The 19458-nt window shown below is 33.6% G+C and overlaps 1 protein-coding gene across 1 annotated transcript in view; it reads left to right on the forward strand.

The window, feature by feature from the left end:
- Window positions 1-355: 355 nt before the first annotated feature.
- SYCP2 (synaptonemal complex protein 2) overlaps window positions 356-19458 on the forward strand; it is a 29931-nt gene continuing 10828 nt past the window's right edge. Inside the window, exons 1-31 of the mRNA XM_054081133.1 lie at window positions 356-916; window positions 1609-1749; window positions 1984-2112; window positions 3036-3140; window positions 3722-3746; window positions 4686-4771; window positions 5579-5667; window positions 6194-6228; window positions 6829-6971; window positions 7052-7104; window positions 7624-7669; window positions 7894-7989; window positions 8471-8531; window positions 9079-9227; window positions 10079-10153; window positions 10565-10720; window positions 11316-11415; window positions 12547-12665; window positions 13410-13505; window positions 13637-13709; window positions 13813-13870; window positions 14584-14720; window positions 15063-15160; window positions 15635-15753; window positions 16535-16565; window positions 17164-17228; window positions 17324-17381; window positions 18059-18114; window positions 18640-18688; window positions 18807-18981; window positions 19345-19412. Of these exons, the coding sequence (XP_053937108.1) occupies window positions 893-916; window positions 1609-1749; window positions 1984-2112; window positions 3036-3140; window positions 3722-3746; window positions 4686-4771; window positions 5579-5667; window positions 6194-6228; window positions 6829-6971; window positions 7052-7104; window positions 7624-7669; window positions 7894-7989; window positions 8471-8531; window positions 9079-9227; window positions 10079-10153; window positions 10565-10720; window positions 11316-11415; window positions 12547-12665; window positions 13410-13505; window positions 13637-13709; window positions 13813-13870; window positions 14584-14720; window positions 15063-15160; window positions 15635-15753; window positions 16535-16565; window positions 17164-17228; window positions 17324-17381; window positions 18059-18114; window positions 18640-18688; window positions 18807-18981; window positions 19345-19412 (2715 nt within the window). The 5' untranslated portion in view covers window positions 356-892. The remainder of the gene's footprint in view (window positions 917-1608; window positions 1750-1983; window positions 2113-3035; window positions 3141-3721; window positions 3747-4685; window positions 4772-5578; window positions 5668-6193; window positions 6229-6828; window positions 6972-7051; window positions 7105-7623; window positions 7670-7893; window positions 7990-8470; window positions 8532-9078; window positions 9228-10078; window positions 10154-10564; window positions 10721-11315; window positions 11416-12546; window positions 12666-13409; window positions 13506-13636; window positions 13710-13812; window positions 13871-14583; window positions 14721-15062; window positions 15161-15634; window positions 15754-16534; window positions 16566-17163; window positions 17229-17323; window positions 17382-18058; window positions 18115-18639; window positions 18689-18806; window positions 18982-19344; window positions 19413-19458) is intronic.

The raw sequence follows: 19458 nt of genomic DNA on the forward strand, positions 1-19458 counted from the left end.
AGGGAGGAGACAGGGCTGTGAGGCGTCAGCAAAGGCTGCAGCGTAGGCCATTGCTTTCTTGTATTGGAAAAAGAGTAATAAAACCCCCACCCTGCCCTTGGTGTCTCAATTGCTGAGGAGTACAGAAGTGACTGTGCTGTGTGCTCAGTTCTGCAAAAATCATTCCCTGTTTTTAATCATTATTTCCCTTTGTTTTACCTAATTCTATGTAATTTCTGGGAAGGGGAAGACCAGTGCTGTGCATGGTGGATTGGCCGATGTAGATCAGTTTGTACAAAGTGTGGAAATGTTTATTTTAAAAAAAAAAAAATTCTCAAATTTTTTTGTTTGCTTTTGAGGATTAAGACAATGTTTTCAGAAAACTGATTTCAATATCTTACTTCTTGGTGGTAACTGTCATCTTCTGAGACCATTGCTGTATGTGTAATTAAGAAGGCTTTTTTCCTGTGTGCATTTACCACGTTTCTTAGATGATTTAATTTACTATTTTATAATTGAGGCCCTTCTGGAGTTCTGTAGACTTACCTAAATAATCTGGTGTTGATGGCATAATTGTCTATTTTCATGCACTTTTCTTTCTGAGAAATGCTGAGAGTTCACTGCAGCACCTTCTGTGCCTCCAATGCTGAAGCTGATGGTTCCTTTTGCTTTTTTAATTTCAGCAATTCTCTATCCATCTAAGGATGTTTCCTTATTTCCTCAGTTAGTTCAATTTCTTAAATATTAATTCTTAAATACTGTTTATACTAGTGAGAGATTTGGGAATTTGTAATTATATTGACTGATTACTGATGCCTTTGCAAAACCTATTTGAAGTCTATGTCAGTGAATTGTGTTTTGGTCAAGTGATGATTGTTCCCTTCTTATGCAGCTGAGTAGATGAATTGCAAAAATGGCAGCCAGGAAGGAGATGCAGGTATGTGCTGGTGGACCAAGGTATTAGAATTGAATGTTTTAATTACTAGCTTAAAGAACTCCTTCTGGTATTTAATTACAAATAAAGTTTGCAGTGTGTCAAAGAATTCGGTGGAAAGAAATGTTCCTTTGACATAGGTTAGTGCTAAGTAGCTGGATAGAAAGCAAGAGTAAGTGGAAATTATTACCGATGAAAATAAATCATACACATTTGACACACATTAATCAGTTGGGATGGTACTTAAGGAGAAAATGTTGAAATCTGGTTATAATTGACTTAGAAAGAATAGAGTGGCAAAATAGCTGAGGAAGGCAGTAGTCTTCAAGGATATCAATATATCTTTTAAAGTCAGCGATAGATAACATAGAAATGCAAAATATTAAATGTACTAATGGAAGGATATTAGCATAATCAGCATTTATGTAAGCATTTATTTGCAATTTGAGCGAAGAGAAAACAGTTAAGGAAAATGGGCAAATAATGAAAAATTCAGTGACTAAGTATTTGTATTATTAATATATTAGATATCGTGTTCTGTACTTCACATTTTACATGTAATGATTTTGTGATTCAGAATATTTGCTTAGACTGCATCATATGATTGTGTAAAACCTATGTTAAATCTTTTTGGAACAGTATCAGTGTTAAGCATACAGTAGTACAGTTAATGTGATTTCTTATATTTTTGACAGCTTGAAAAGTTAATTGATGAAGCTTCAAGAAAAAAAGATTTCCAATTATTAGAACAATTTCTGGTGACAGAAGATGATGAAAATATCTCTCACAAATGCAGCAAACAGTTTGTCAACAAATTAGACAAGCTTCTGTGTCAGGTAATGTACTTATTTAATCAGAATCATCTGCACTGTTATTGTAATAGACTGAAAAAGATTTTTTTGGTTTATAGAAGCAGTTGGTTTGAAAAACTAAAATAAAATTTAAGAATGAAATCTCTTACTTTAAGCTGCAATTGAGGTGGCTTTTGAGAACACAAAGATATCTAATTAATTAAATGCAGGTTCTTCTAGAACTGTACACTAAAGTTGATGTTATAATTTCAATTTCAGGAACTTGGCAAACAAGAAGTCAAAAGCGTTTCCACTTTACTAAATTCTATTCAGAAATGTGGGGAAAAAATCAGCATAGCAGGAGAAGATGGGCTCCCAGCAATGATAAAATACGGTCTTATTGGAAGGATAAGTAAAATCATAAAGCATACTTGAAAAAAAAAAGAATAAAGCATTCATAAGTAATGCTTTAGTGCTGAACAGCTTAGTGTTTGATTTGGTCCTTGGTGGTTCCTGAATTAAGAATTACTCGTAACTTTGCAACAAACGTTCAGTTATAAACGTTCTTTGACAAGTGGCTCCCTTTAAAGTGATGCTGCTCTACCACAGTGAAGGTTTTGCAAATTATGCATGCAGCAGTTACAACAACATGATATCTTTTTATATGAGCTTGTTACATAGTTTTTTTTGAGTAGGAATTGGAATTTCCTGGTGCAATGTTTTTGTTAGTATTAGTAAAAGCAATATTGTCCCTGTTCTTTCAACAGGTCATGGTGTTTTTCTGATTATTTTGTATTGTTTCAACCAGCATGTTAAATGCCTTAATAATTTTTAACTCAGTGTAGTTTATATACTGCAAAACAGACACCGTTTTGTTATTGCTTTCGCCAGAGATTTCACTGAAGAAAATTAATGGCAATGTCAGATGAGTGTTACTCTTATTGCCTTCTCAAGTAATTTATTTAAAGATAATGTGGTGATAACTTCTTGCTTATGTTCATACCTACAAATACAGTTTTTCATTCAGCCATTATCCGTTTTCAGCTCTTTTTTCTGTGATGGCAGTTGTAGAAGTAGAATTCTAGCTTTTGTATTGGAAACTCAAGCTACAGGAATTGCTTACGTTAGCTTAAAATCAGCTACATTGCTTTAGTGTGAGTGAAAATTTCAGTTTGGGCCTAAAATATGTTCAGCAGAGTGGCACATTGTTGCTATTGTTTTAATCTTTGTGTAATTTATATATTTTTTCTTAAGCACAATACAAACTGTTGTCCTTTGTCATGCTATTAAAATAAATTTACTCTTTTTTTTTTTTCTTTTTTCCCCTTTACATGGTTAATTGGTTTGAAAAGGTAAAAGGAATTTTTATCCTCAGAGGAAATGAGAAGAATGAAATGCTTACAAATCTGGCTGAAGATTTCTTCAACATCTTGCTGGTAAAAATGTATTTTTAATAAAATACATTTTGTGTATTTGTCAAAATAGTTATTACTGGCTTAGCAACAAAAAGACTTTCAAATGTATTTCATTTCATATCCTCGAGTTAATGTTGCAGTGATTTCTGAAATACATTATCAATATTTTTTGATAGTTTGCCTGTATTCATACTTGTTTTCTGTTCATTATCAGCGTAATGAAATACATTTTAGGAGGTTTTAAAATTCTAAGTTTCCAATGAACAAAAAAGTCATCTTGATCTAATTTTGATTACATGAACTAATGGAATGCTAATCCCAGGACTCTAAGTTTATAAGATCTGTGAGTTTTCTTTCTGTTCCTACAATTTTTTTGTCATTGGGGAAATAATTTCCATAAATTTAACTGACATGTAGGTTTTAGGGAACCATGTTTGGTATTAGAAGAAGTCTCTTATGTTCCTCATTGAAGAGGAAGTAATTTTAAAGTCTTAAATGCTTTTTGATTACTTGCTTTAGGTACATATTACCTGTATTTTAACGCTGTAATGTTTACAGTATCTAAATGATGAGATTTGGTTTATTTTGTTTTTTTATTGTAGGCTATATGTGATAGCAGACCTGAAGGTGAGTTTAAAAAGGAGTACATTGGTTATGATAGCGTTCTTAAAGAGACATTGTAAAGTTATCAGTGTTAAAATAACTCCTATTACTTCTAGAGACATCTTAAGGCAAAGTAGTTATGAGAAAAAACATTTGATATGAGGGTGGTATGAAGTTTCTTGATCTACTGTAGATGTGCTACCAGATCTATATGGCTAATAAATTTGTAATGGAAAAGGGCTTATCCTCAAGACAGCTGTTCTGTGCAGGAAGGAGCACCTTTCTTATGCATGTGAAAAAAAGCTTGAATGTCAGCTGTAACTTTGTTTACTTTGAGGTTTCTCTACTGACAAATTTCCTTGTAACTTGCCAATATCAGTAATAACAAAACAGGATAGTCTAGCCTCCTCACAGATAGCAACTGAACTTTTTCCTAAAAAGAACATTGTTTCCAAGCTACTGTCATAGCTCAGCACAGCACAGTAGTCCTTTAATGACCTTGTTATCACGAATATCACGCTACTCTTACCTTTCAGCTCAGCACTAGGTAGAAAGTCACTGCAGACCATTATGCTGGATGATCAAAAGGAAAGATTCATTTCCTTGTCCCTGGGAAGATAAATTCTGGGATCTGAATTATATCTCAGAAAGCAATGTTTTACAGTGGGTCCAATTATAGTTTTAAAATGATCATCTTGTACCCGGAGGACTTCTGTAGTCATGCATAACAATAGAAACATCACAAAAAGATGTATTTGCTATAAATTAACTGCTATAAAGTAACTGTTCCGTCTTGCATTTAACCATGAAGCCAAGAATGTTTATTTTTAAAAATCAGTAGTTCTATACAGAAAGAAAGGAACACTGCAGTTTATTTCTAAATAAAATGAACCTTTTTCCAAATGCGGATGAGGGGTCAGCCTAATACACTTTTGGTAACTTTGTTGTTTTCGTGTTCATTAGGTAAAATGCAAATACTAGAAAACTTTGTTCTGAGAACATGCACCCTCATCGCTGATTCAAGAATTAATATTTATGTTCAGCAGGAGGTAAACATTCTTCTTTCTAAGTTTTCTGGCTAGTGGTTTAACAGACTCTGTGAAGATAGTAATTTAACTGTACAGATGGTACAAAGAAAAGAGGATATTCTAGTGCTCTAGTACCAGAAGGATGATTTAATGTTTCTCCGTGAATGTTTGTTGTTGACATGTTGGTTTTTTTTCTCAGATTACTGACCTATAATTTTGTTTTGTATAGTAAATTACAAAGTAGTGGTATGAAGGTTCTGGTAGGAAAGTTGTATATCAGCGTAAGAAATAATATGCTGTGTCATAACTGCTACTAATAGGTTTAAGATTATTGGTTGTAAATTCCTTAGATGTTAGCAGGAGATTTGTATACCTTCCATTATACTGCAAATTTCTCCTATTTATTTTAGCAACTTTGGGTTGTTGGGTTTTTTTAAATTCTTTTTATAAAAATTTCTTCTGCAAAGGCTACATTGCCAAAGGAAAGCCTTTTTAATGCAAATTTAAGGTACACTTTAGGTCAGCTATCAGCTGCAGACAGAATTCTAGCTTTGAATGTTTTTACTCAGTGTTTAAATCTGCAAATAAGAAACATCACGCTTTAACAACTGATGTTCACATTAAAGCTAATGTAGTTTATAGAGATTGAGGTAGTTATATCAATGTAAGAACCATTTAAGAGGCAGGTAGAACTCATTGTGTTTTCTTAATTTGCAATTATTTAAGCATGTTATTTTCTTCCTTGGCATGAAATATGTTTCAAAGGCTCACAATAAAAATAACTTAACTTCTGTATGTAGTCCTACTCCCTTTTTCTACTCTTCTTAGGTAATAAGGAAACTTAATTTGATGCTTAACAATATACCTCGAGATGCCAGGAAGAAGATATTTTCTACAAAGGATATGTTGGTTGTCATGTAAGTAATCTTCAGTGTGATTTTTGTGTCATTACATCATTTGTATAGCTGGAAAACCAAGTTTTACTAAGGTCCATTATAATGCGTGCAGTTTGTTTGCTGTTTAACTTGTTTTTGCTTTTAGTATTGTGTTGCCAGTGGTAGTGGCTGTAGACAGGTATTCACATAGGTTATTCTCCATTACAAGCCTAAATTTACTTCTTAGCTGATCTCAGTTAGGGTTCTCCTCATCTTAGTGTGTAAAGCGCAGTGAAATAGTCCCTGGAAGGATAAGCTAGTCATGTCGGGATTTTTTTTTACAGCATTTCAAAAAATAGACTAAAAATTATATATATTGGGTGATTTGTTACCCCAGTAGTACTTTCAGATGTCTGTCCTTAGCATAACCAGCTTACATCTTTGAAGTCTGGTAGTTCAGTGGAATTGGCGTTTCATCTCATACATTAAAAGCTTTTAATTAAATAAACTTTTCTTCTATGCTTTTTGTTGCTGTCATATTTTGATGAAATTTTACTTTTTTTGGCAGGAGTAACATGGGGAGGAGAATTTTAGATGCTGGAGGTGAGCATGACACTTGAAAATTGTGCTTCTTAAAAAGTGCATGCAGGCTAAAAAAACTGCAGAGAAGGCATTTAGAAGCTGTAGAGTGTTGTGATTGCAGTCCTCTGAAAAGTACAAATATGCATGAAAACAATTTGCAAACAGGAAAATTTCTGATGTACGCAGTTTATTCTTTGAACTTTTCGGTCCTTCTCTAGTAAGTTTTAAAATAGCAAAAGCTCATAAGGAAGTCTGTCTTAGAAGACAGTAAACTGCTAGTGTTGTCTAGTAGTACTACAAATTCTCACAGGGATCACTTTGGGACCCAGCAATTTCCCAGTTTAGTCAGGGGAAAGCTGAAAACTTCCTCTCCCGTATGCCTAATATTGCTCTGATGTTCCTTGAAAGTTGGGTTGAAACTTCATTTTGAAACTTGAGTTATTTAGTCATCCTTATTCTCCTAGTTCTTTATCTATATATTCTTTATCCCGATGTATTTGGGTATAATGTGATATGTAATATGAAACGTTCAGCACTGGTTATGTTTCCTGCAGAGTAATGTTTTTCTCACATCAGTAGTATCTTTAAAACTGCTATTCCTGTAAATGTATTGTGCTGTAGACTATGACCTGCAAGTAGCTATTACTGAAGCCTTATGCAGAATGATACCAGAGAAACAAAGAGGAGAACTGGCATGTGAGTGGTTTTCCATGGAGTTTGTGTCCAGTGCATTTAAAGGAATAAAAGATTCCGAGTTTGAAACAGTAAGTCAGTCATGAAAAATATTTCCAGGGAAGTAAGTTTTTGGTTTACAGCGCTTTAAGAAATTTCTGTGTCTTAATAGGATTGCAGAAAATTTCTTAACCAAGTGAATGGCATGCTTGGAGACAAAAGAAGGTAAAACTGAAATATTTTTAAACATATTATTTTCATTTTTTGGATTTTATGCCGATTTGTTAGAAGTAACCTCTGTATCACAGAACCTGCTTTTAGAAACTCTGAGATAAAATCATACAAGCAAATAAGACTAATATAGCTGTGGTATTAAGTCAAGGAAACACGCAGAGTTAAGATATTTTAAAAATATTGCGAGCTTCTTTTTTATCTATATAATCATGTGCTCTGCATGCTACTTTTATATGTCTTGGTAGCAGAGAATTGCCTGGTATGTCTTTATATCAGGTGGGTATTCAGTTTGGATACCATTCCACTACTTTAATTATGAGGGTATATAAAATTTCACGTTATCCTCTCTGGGGAAGAGGTACAGTCCAAGTGACTGCTCTTTTGGTTGCTGTGATTTCTTAATCTCTAAAGCATGCAAGCTTTGTGTGCAACAGTCTAGTTGTTGTGTTAAGGTGTGCAAAATTATATACAGCATTTTAGAATACTTGACAAAATATCCTTTTCTTATAGGGTTTTTACATATCCGTGTTTATCAGCTGCTCTTGATAAATGCGAGGTAGGTCACAGGCTTAATCACATATCCACAGATTTGTCATTTATGCAGCTAAAGAAATTTCACTGCCTTCTAAAGAAAAAATAAGAATCAAGTTTGAAAACAATTTATGTCAGTGTACAGATGTGCACGTATTTAAAGTTTGTCAGGCTATAACACCAAACCCGTTAGCTGGTATAAATCTTTGCTGTCACATCTTACTCTCTTATCGTATTTTTTTCTTTTAGCTACAGATACCATTGGATGAAAATCTTGAAGAGTTTTGGATTGATTTCAATGTTGGCAGCAGCAGTATATCTTTCTACGTGGCAGCAGATGATGCAGTAAGCTATATTTTGTGTGTCATACTATTACTAGATCGTTCTGAGGCAGTACATGCACATTCTTTCAAGTGTATCAAAGTTGCTTCCCCCCATCAATGTATGGAAGTTGTGTATGTCTGTAGTGCGGAGTGTACACTCTAGATTTGGTGTACATATTTCAATCAAACAATTTCAAAGTAATGACTTTCTAACACTGATTGTGAACAGGTTAAGATATGCACACGTGAACAAAAAGCCATTTACAAAATCAAAGTTAAAATTATGGTAGATGACTCAGCTGTTCAGATCAATATCTCTACCAAAGCTCTTCTGAAACCTTGTTTATTGTTATCAATGGAGCGTATGTTCATTGTCACTCCTTGTAACTGAGGAATTAAAAAGTAGAAAATTTGTCCTTGCTGAATAACTTTCTGATCACTGCACTTCATTTAATTGTAATATAGTGCTTTCCTAGCTTTAAAAATACGTATTTTTCATAAAGGATCATCAGTGGGAAACAGTCATTATACCAGAAGAAGCAGTGGACTTGTACAGCCTTGAAGGTATCGGCACTCTGAAATGTGACCTTTTGTTACGTGCTAACTTGGATTTTCAAATTGATAAATCCTGACTGTGGTACTGACTCAATTCTCAGCAAAGCAGAACTCCCATTTAAAATATTATAGGTACTGTCAGGAATAAAATTGCACTGCAGTCACATTTGCATTTTAGGCATGCAGGTATGAGTTTCTAAAAATAATTTTAAAATAATGTTTTATAGTTATTTCAATGCAAAATAAGGCACAAGGCAATGATATTTAGTAATGTTCCTTTTAATGTAGTTACAGTAGTTTTGTAAATATAGTTTGGCTGCAGCTATAGTAAATAAACTTCAAAGAAAATTCTATACGATAATTTACAGAATAAGTATTTCTGAAAGACTGAATCTTCAATTGTTTGACATAAAATTTATTGTAGGTTAGACTGAATGAAAGAAAATGTAGATCTTATTTATATTTTTCAGTTCAGCTATTGTTTCCTGTGCATCCAAACATCATATGTGATGTTAAATGGTAATGAAACTACTTTTCAAATTTTGTTTTTGTCCAGAAAAAGATTCAAAGAAATTGTTAACAATAGATCTAAAAAGCCCAATGAATGTGGGTAATAGAGAAGGAAAGACATTTTCTTTATATTTTGATTCTATTTTGGACGTCAAAGATGTAACCACAAAGATTTATGGTTTTAGTAAATGTAAGGTAAGATTTAAACACCTTTTTGAATATTTTTTATTGATTCAAACTAAATGTTTCATTGGTGTAGAAATGTCAATACAGCTGTGATTATTGGTGTCTGTTTATTCCTGGAGTTTCTCATTACATTGCTGCTACAGAACAACATTTCTCCCACAGCGTGTTATGCTTGGCCTGAAATTGCAGGAGGGGAGGCTTAGGTGCCTAATAAATATTAATTCACCAGGAAATATTAATTCACCAAAAGGGTTGTCAGGGATTGGAAGAGGGAAGTGGTTGATTTTTTTTAATTTTTTTTTTAATTCCTGGAGGGATTTAAAAGATGTGTAGATGTTGTGCCTAAGGACTTGGTTTAGTGGTGAAATTGGCAGTGTTGGGTTAATGGTTGGACTTGATGATCTTAAAGGTCTTCTCAGACCTGCTTCTATGACTCTTAAGATTCAAAATGTACTGTTAACAAAATTAACTGGCTGCAAAGGGACCACTATAGCTTAATGTCAAGTTTTGCATATGTAATTTTCCATACCATGATTTGGAAGCTTACAAATATGAAAATCTTTCAGAAATGATTCCTTAGCAATCCCATGTTGCAGTATGCTTACCATTCTTATGAATTTACCTATTTACCAAAATATTTTAGCAAGCCGTAAGTTATTCCTTACTGCTTGCAACAAACTGCTTTGCCTTGAACATGGAGCAATTCATGAGGAACGGAGCTGCTATGAGACAATAACTGTTTTCCCCTATAACCTGATTTCAGTCACTTGTGATCTCAAGCTTAAATATTTTCTTTCTCTTTCTTGTTTAAAAAAAGAAAAATGAGGGCAGTTTTACATAGATGGTTACTCACTTTATAGGGCTTTAGTAAGAAGCAGACTGCATCAATTGCCAAAACAACTGTACATGTCATCTTTGATGAAAGCGGATCACAGGTATTTTACTTCAGCAAGCTGAGATGGTTGTTTTCTTGGGTTTTGTATTTAGTCTGGTTATTACCTAAAGTATGATCATTCACAATAAAACCAAATACTTCTAAATGCCACTAAGTAAAGATAACTCTAAAACCATTTAAGTGTTTTATAGTAAGTATGTATTGTATACTTGGGAGATATTAATATCATAGAATACTTCAGAAAAATATATGCAGGGGAAGTTAGATTAGATGCTTTTCAAACTCTTTTAAACTTTTCAAAAGTATATGAACTCTGAAGTTTTATCAAAATCTACGGTGAGGGATGCCTTACTTAGGGTAAAAAAATTACTCTGTGTGTTTGTATAAATATTAAACATAATAAAGTACAAATATTGTACAAAAAAACCTAAAAATCCAAAATATTATATAGGTTCTAATACCAGAAAGTCAGTTGTCACCATGTTTGGAAGACAAATGTGAAGAAGAGGAGAAAGTCAGTAAGTACAGAACCCAGCAATTTCCTGGAACTTCGAGGGCTCTGAATAAACGTAACAGTCAAGAAAAACACAGAGGTAGTTCCTCTGCGGTGAGTAGCATTATCAAAACAGAAGTGTGTATCAAAAATACAAGTCAATGTACATATTTATCATATTTTATGACATAAAGTTAGAGCCCAGTTAATTAAGCCTGGTGTTTCTTTTGCCCCACTCTACGGTTGTAACTCTATTATGATTGTATTAGGGCTAACTACAGATATGCTCAGCGTGTGGGAAACCGTGTCTTCATTGTGCAACAGGCATGCAGTGCATGGACTATTAGTGGTAGTCTTATAAACCTGTTCCTGAGGCTCTGCTGGTTTATAGCTTATGTGATAGCTTTACGGAAAATCCTGTGAATCATCTTGGTTACTTTGTTAACAAGGAACTGGATTTGTCCATGCTTTGTGGAATTAGTTTAGAAAACAACAATCACTGATCTTAGTTGAAAAACATTAGTTTTAAGTATTGTATAATTTTATTATTTTGGTTAGCCTGCTCTTAAAATGGAGCTGTATAAAATCACATTACATTGTGTGCAGCAACAAAGATTGCCATTTCAATAAGAGAAAGTATCAAAGGAGTCTGGGAAATAGATTTTTCTAAAACTTGTATATTACGGTCAATTTTTTTCTCTTCCTAAAGATAACTGCATCTTGTAAAAGGAAAGTGTCTGAAGCATCTGTGCTTATTCCTGCAACTACAAGATTTTCCACAAGGAGTCCACTGGTATTTGTTAACACATGTAAGTTTAGAAGTACTTTCAGAGTAAAAATATGCTATAGATTCTTTGAAATACAGGCATGAACTGTGATCTTTTGCACAGCTGGGAATGAAAAGTAGACCTTATAAAATCTCCCTAGCAGGGGGTTTAAACTTGAAAATTTTAAACTAGGTCCAAAGGTGCAATGCAGGATAGAAGCTGCTGCTGAAGGCCACCTATGGTTTACTGATGCTGGTTGTGGTGGAACAAGCTGAGCAGTCAGCAGTTTATTAGAAGAGACCTAATTCATAGGTGTTTCATCTCTCTTGGTTATCTCTCTTGGTTATAAGAGCATCTTATGCTCTTGGTTTTAAGCATTCTCAGGAGTTAATTCTTTTATAGCAGTTGCAGTGGAGAATCAGCTTTCTTTAATGTGTACATCTTATCACTTCATTTTGCACTTATCTAGAAACTGCATGTGTTTCTTCAAGGGGCAGTTGATTTTGTGGCTACTGAGCAAGGCAGGATCCACTGAAAGTTTGAGTCACAGGTCCAGTACTACTGATGCTTAGGTTAAAGCGCTTCTTACAGAGAAAAGATTAAGGAAGATACTTAGTACTTTCTACAAGGGAGAAATTTGTAAAACCAAGACCAGTAAAGGCTAAAGAAACAAGTAGAACAGCATAACAAATGTAATTTTCTTGCTTTAACTGTCTCAAGTGCCTCAGTATCCTTCGCTATCTATGTCCAAGTATCATGTAACAATTAAGAGTGACAGAGACTAGAAAAGAAAGTATTCTCAGATTAGGATGGAACGAGACAGAAAGCTTCTGTAACTTTTATTATTTGGAACTTAACCACATAGTCTGTTCCAGCAAAAATATATCAGAGTAAAATCTTCAAATATGTGACCAACTGTTTTCTACTAGAGCCAGGCTGTAAAAAGGATGGCTCAACTCCAGGCATCCACAGTCTGTGGACTCAACCTCCACATAACTTAACTGAAATCGGTGGAATTGTAGAAGAGGTGTAATCAGATATGTCAATGCTAGCCAATTATTTTTAAAGTTTGTGGAATAAATGTGATTGTGGGCAAAACTCTGATGTCACAAGCAGCACAATAATGATAACAAGAGATCATAGAATTCTAACATATCTCTGGTTTGTTTTCAGCCACTCCTGGTAAAGGACGATTTAAATTACCTTTGGAAATGATTAGCTCTGCTGAAAGGTCTAACAGTAGTGCAGTAAATGGGACCAGAACAAAGAATTTCTATCAAGAACCTAATGGAGTATGCATATAATCTGTAACTAAGTCTTTTACTTAGAATAACATTAATCTCTATTTTAATCTATTTATTATTCATACTGTAAAGGTACGAGTTTTGCAGTCAGCAACTTAGTTTTAGAAGATAGTGTGCTTTACTTTATTGCATGTTTTCTTGTTTTCTGGATTTCAGGTTTAATGTCTCTGAAGTCAAACTGAACTCTTAAAAATTAGCCAAAATTTATATTCACTCATCGGTTCTAACCCCACAGTTAACTTGCTTTTACTAGAACCACAATTCTCTTGTGTATAATATAAGAACAGTGCAGAGAATCTCAAATTGATTATGCAACGCTGAAAACTCTTGAAAACACAAAATACATTCACCTGTAGTTTCTTCAAGTGATAGTATTTGTAGCATTGGTTTCAATGCATTCTTGATTGGGCATTTACTGAAATCAAACAAAGCCAATGCATAGGTGTCACTGAACTGCTTTAGAGTATGTGCATTTTTGCTTCTATTCCAGTTGGACAAAGACTTCAAAATAACATTTTTATTTTCTTTCTGGTTCTAAATGCCTTTCTGGGTCAGATTCAGGTCAAATATCAGACTTGGATTCTGAAGCTTTTTTTGATATAGCCATGCTTTAGAAAAAGGCTTCAACGTGTAGAATGTGTAGGTTAGAATATTTCAAGTGTTACTTTCTAGAAGTTTACTACTTCTGCTTTTATGTATTGTAATTTTAGTGTTACTTATTATGTCTTTTAGAGTGGGCAAAAATGTACAGTAGACAATGGATTTTGTGAAATGGAACAGAAAATCAAGAAGTCAAATATCAGAAATGAGGCAAAATTGCCTGGACAGGTACTGGGATCAGCATTTCTATGACATGAAAAAAGAATTTCGTATTTTATTAGAGAAAATACAAGTTTGTGAGGTTATACTGTTTATAATCCTATGCTAATGTTTTCATTTTGGGTGTTATCCCACTGTAGCAAGTAAGTGCTGAAGAAGTTTTAGAAATGATGCAAGAGGCAGAAAATGGGGCCACACAAAAGCAAGCCTTAGGCAAGTATTTTACAAGTGTTGATAGTCCTTACATTTGAAATTATTTTAATTTTGTCCATTTCTTTTGTAATAATAATTGATACCAAATTAATGTCTCGTTTAGATGAAGCGCTAGATATTGTTCCTGATTCTCAGCCAGCAGGGAGAAGCAGCAAACCTTTGTAAGTATTGAAGAAGAATACCAAATCACTGTTGTCACTTTTTGTGGGGAGTATGTTCAAGCATTGCCAGAATGGAAATTTTGTTACGTAGTTTCAGAAAATGCCAGAATTTAATTGTCTTGCCTTCCCTGAGAGTAGCATTGAGAACTGTTGGCTTTATAAGTCAGGCCACTTTTATGAAGTCATTTTTTTTTTCATTCTGAAATTCATGGCACCAAACCAGTGCTCTCATATGTGTTTGCTAAAGCTAGTTCATGAACAATACTGTTATCTTCATCAAAGACTTTAAATTGGTGAATCTGTTTATGAAAATAGTACTCATTAGCAAGATCAGGAGTTTAAGTAGGCTTTAGTAACAACAAGGAGAGTCATTCTTTCAGATGACATCAGAAGGTAAAATACAAATGACATGGGTTTACATAAGTGAACTGTGACATAAAAAGCAGTAGACTTGACAGTTATCTTGGTTGAAGATTTAATGAGTGCATAGGATATTATTGCCTTTTTGAAGCTGACATAAAAATATATGTTGTTTTTGAAGGTTTGCTGTTTTACAGTGCGTAGGTTAATTGAACAGTGGTAGCAGGCTTAGGTACCAAATGCATTGATATTTGCAAGATATCAGTATTTTTCTACTACTTGATGCATGTTTATTATAATTAAGAATCACTTTCTGCGATTCACTGATAATAAGATTATATTATCTTTCTTAGGTTGCCTGGAGTTCTGGAGTGTTCTCTTGATAAAACTAATACACACAAAAAAAGAGCGTGCTCTGTTCCTAAGAAGAATATAACAACTGGTGACAGGCAAAAGCTAAATCTATCGTTGGCACATACATCCCATCCAGGTTATGTTCACACTTTGTTAGTGTTAAAAATGCTTCAGGTTAATTTCTAGCCTACAGCTGTGCTCCCCCTGGGATATTAGTTTGGATTGTTAGTGAAAGAACTGTGAAACAATGCTTTTTGGCTTGATTTTTTTTTTTTTTGAAGTATATCTCCAGAAAAATGAAGAAGTAAAAGAAGAGAAGAAAACAAAAAAACCCGAAATTGATACAATGAGAGAACAAAACTGCAAAAAACTTAGTGGACAGTCAGAGTGTTGATAATTTGGAACTGAAACTGTTAAGTACAGAAGGGAAAAAATATTTAAACTGCTACTGAAACATTATTTAAAACATTTCTTTCAGCTAGAGTGTCCAAAACATCTTTACATACTGATCTTACAAAAGAGGAACGTGATGTTCTTTGTAGAAAAGAGACTGCAAATTCAAAACAATCTGAGACGGTGAGAGTTTCTTACCTTCATTTCTTTTACTTGCAATTAAGACATCTGTCAAATTTTCACATTTTGTCTTTTTCCGCTAGTCAAATTTTCACTAATACCAAGTGAATTAAATGTCAGCTTCACTGTTTACTTTTTCAGTGTGAGCTGTTTAGGATTTGTTTACTCTGAATTTCTTTTTAAAAATCATCTTTTAGAAAAATATTTCCTGAACAAGCACCGACTTGCACTTAAGTCACTTTCGAATGTTATAGTACACAAAACCACAACATTTAAAAGAAAATATCTGCTAAACTGATGATTTATTACTCACTATTTGGGCAATGCAAGGGAAAATGTTTTTCAAAGGAATGTGACTTAGTATGTTTAGAAGGCATTTAATGAAGTTTAGATGCTTGCTGGGGACCTGTTCTTTTTGCGGCTTTGCTCCTGTGTTGAATGGGTTTAAAGTTGAGTATTAAACTTTCTGTTTTATAGAAAACAAATTCTAATGAAGTGACAGATGCAACAAAATCACTGATTAGTAAAATTAGTGACAGATATAAAATAAAGACTGATGAGAAAATCAAAACAAGAGACTCCTTGTGTTTTAACAGGTAGGGTGTGAGGTACTTACACTTGTGCTTGTTCTTTGTGTGCATGTGGCTTTGGGATCTACTCCTCTGTCTACAGTTGTTACGCATCCTGCTTCATCTGAATTTTCCACTTCTGATAAACCCTATTATAATGAAGAGCTGGAGAATCGTAGTCAAATAGTTACAGAAGTCGAAATAAATACAAAGGCTGTTACAAACTCTGTTCAGTGGTCTCTCAGTCATTGACTCGCAGCACATCTTGTCGACAGAATTTAACTGGGATAGCTCATGGGCACCACAAGTGCTGGGTATCTCTGTCCTGTTATCATAGTTTGGGGGTCATACTTTAATTCAGTCATCAATTTAATGATTATTTAAAGTTCCTAGTACTCCCTGGCAGTTGACTGTTAGAGAGTTTATATTTGACAGTTTTTTAAATAAGAAAATTAGTCTTACCTTGCTGAAACTGATGCTTGGAGATACACTTTACATATAATTACATGCTCAGTATTGTAGGTTCTAATTGTGTGACAAAGGACTGGAATAGTGAGGCTATGTCATCTTTTCAGCCTTTTGGATAGGGACTTGGAAGACACGCAGAACCTGCAGTATAGCTGTGTGACCTGGAAGGAAATTTCTAGAGCACAAAAATGAAAGGGGCTGATCTATTTTAATCCACTTGGTTTTCCATTTAAATGCCTCAATAAATTTGTTGTGGTTGATAACAGTTTTATTTATATAAGCAGTGTTCTAATGCATATGTTCTAATTAACATTTAACAAAATTTATCCTTATTTTTTAGGCCACATTTAGATAAATCCTATGTCTCTAAGGTAATATGTTATTGCTTTTGTTTGACATTTTTTTCATACCAGATGTATGTATATATATGGTGGTAGCAAAAGTTCACAGATATCACCGAATGTTAAATATCCGTAGATATTAATGCTTATTATGTGCTAACTATACATACTTAAAATAGTTTTTATGTATTTGCTTCTGGGGAGTAATATTCTTACAGGCGACTATCAGCCAGTGAAACCCAAATTAATATATATAAAATTTATATATTATATAATTGAATCTGTCCTTTTGAACATGGCAATACAAAATAGTTAGGATAAAAATATTGTAGTATATGAGATTATTAAATTCTTAAATGGTAAATAGCCAGGACACAGAAATTAGTTAGAGGAGTGTGGATGTGGTGTGATTCTGAGGTTTTGTTGATAGCCTCAGAAGATAAATTCTAAAAGATTTAGTTTCAGCTAGTTCTTGTCCCCTTTTGCCATGTTGTTCTGTTGCTAATCAAGTGGAAGTCGGAGCAGCTGCTAAGTTTTCCCTATGTTCATGAGTAAGAAAATGCTTTTTGACGGTGTGTATGAATGCGTAGTCTAAATTTGACTGATTTAATTTTTTACATACGTACAGGAAGAAGTTCAGGATAAAAGCCTGAAAACTACTACTTTTCTTAATATAACTGCTGGTCATATTATGTAAGTAGTTATTTAAATTTCTGATTACCCTTGTCTGACATTGTGAAACCTTCATTAATTCAATCACAAAACTGATCTGTGTCTCTGTTTGACAGGGATGATGTCTACAACTTTAACATCAGTGGTTTTGATGAGCCTACAATAAAGCTTGGAGTAAGAATATAACTAAAACTGATATGTTATGAATAGAATGTAAAGGAGTTCAGTCAACTTAAATACTATCTAGTTAAAGTTAACATCTAGTTAACATCTAAAAATTCAATTATATCACTGAACAAAGTAGGGAAATAAGCTTGTTGTGTAAATACTTCGATCACTTTCAAATCTATAGAGATATACACTATCCTAAGGTTCTGGCCACTTAAAGCTAAAGCCAATGTTTTCTGCAATTAAGAATAAAACAGATTTTTAGGAGTATAATTATTTTTAAATTATCCTGTTATCCTGAAAGCATTATTGCCATCCTTCCAGTCACTGTTGTGAAAACATCTTTACCCAGGTGTCTGGAAAAAAAAGAAAATCCAGCCAAGATAAGAACAAAAGCCAGCAAAAGATGGTATTGCTTCTTACTGCTCAGAGAAGCCTGCTGAACAGAAATTGTATGGAAACTAACGTATTAGGCTTAGATATTGAAAGCTTCAGTCAGTTCCAGTTTGTCTTCAATTAACAGCTCTGTTCTTAAATAATCTCTAAGATAGAAATTAATAAGTTAAATGATGAGTATAGCAAATGAGAAAAAAGCCCTTAGCTGATACTGCCTGTTTAATTTTGAATAAATTGTATAAAAAATGAAAAACTTCATTTGTTTCTTATTTATTTACTTTTTTTAGATGAAAGAATTGCATGGTACTGAACCAAGTGTTCATATAGATCCAAACAAAAAAGGGTAGGGAATGTTACATTGTGTCCTAGTCTGCTAATTGTTATCAAGAATAGTACTGTCTGCATTCTTCAGTGTTCATTATGAAAATCCAGAAAATGTGTGCATGACAGTATCTTAACTGTGTTGTTTTTTCAAGCAAGAAGCGTAGCTGCTGGTCTCCTAGACTGTTTCATTACTGTTCTTTGGGATGCTGATAAAAAGGAAAGAATGTACTTAACGACGAAAGTAACTATAGTGTTCTCTTCATGGAACATTATGGGGATAAAAACTCGCCAGTAGTGTGGGGTATTTTTTTGTTAATGATCAGCTTGCAGAGACACGCTGTTACTGTGTGTTCTTAGTGATCTTTAGCAAATAAGCACGTCTTTTAGGGTTTGAGGTAAACAGATATTTCCAGAATGTACATGCAAACAAATGTAGATACGTTTGTTTGACTCCTTAATCTACAGATCACATGAATAATAGGAAGCTTTAGAACAAGTATTTTTAAATGTACTGTTTAAAGTATTTTTTATTTTTCTCGTGAAGGAGCGCAGATGACAGTAAAACTAGTGCTGAAGTGAAAGGAAAAAAAAAAGTAAGGCTCAGATTTTTGTGGATCAGTATCAGTGTCTTCTTGCCTTTAAATAACAATTATGTAAATAAAAGGTATATTGAAGTAAATCAGTAACTTAAGGAATTTCTTGTTTTTGTAGACTAGAAACAATCAAAACAAGAAGCATCTCTTTAGTGACACAGACACAGAATACAGATGTGATGACAGCAAGACAGACATTAGTTGGCTACAAGAATCAAATAGAAAATCTAAACCCCAGTTAATTGATTACAGTAGAAATAAAACCTTAGGGAAACCAATAAGCACAGACAAAAGTAAGAAACTTTTTTTCGTATTTCTTAAGACTGCTGCAGTGTTTGTCCGTAGATAATAACTGTTGTGTTCCAAAGACAGTTTTTGCTGTCTTATTTCCAAGCATAAGGAATTTTCTAATTATTTATAAGGGTTAGTTTCCAAAAAGTCTGTATTTTAATGTGGGAAATTATTGGAGGATGAGACAGGTGGAGGTTGTTGTCAACAAAAAAAACCTTTAGCTTTTCAACATAATGTGCTGAAAGCAGCTTACTGAATCTTAAACTTTGCAGGCATAAAAGTGATTCCATGATTTTAGAGCTAATGCTCCAATGTCAAACATTTGAATATTTTGCTGATTTTTCTAACTTTGTATGTTATAACAGCAGATCTGTTCCCTGAACCTGCTCACCATGTGGATAAACCTAAAGGCAAAAATGCAAGTAAGAAAAAGGTAAATGTAAATTTGCTTCTAGTCTTGTAATACACATTCCATATGT

This window comes from Cuculus canorus, chromosome 16, assembly GCF_017976375.1.
Source record: "Cuculus canorus isolate bCucCan1 chromosome 16, bCucCan1.pri, whole genome shotgun sequence".
Classification (NCBI taxonomy): Eukaryota; Metazoa; Chordata; class Aves; order Cuculiformes; family Cuculidae; genus Cuculus; species Cuculus canorus.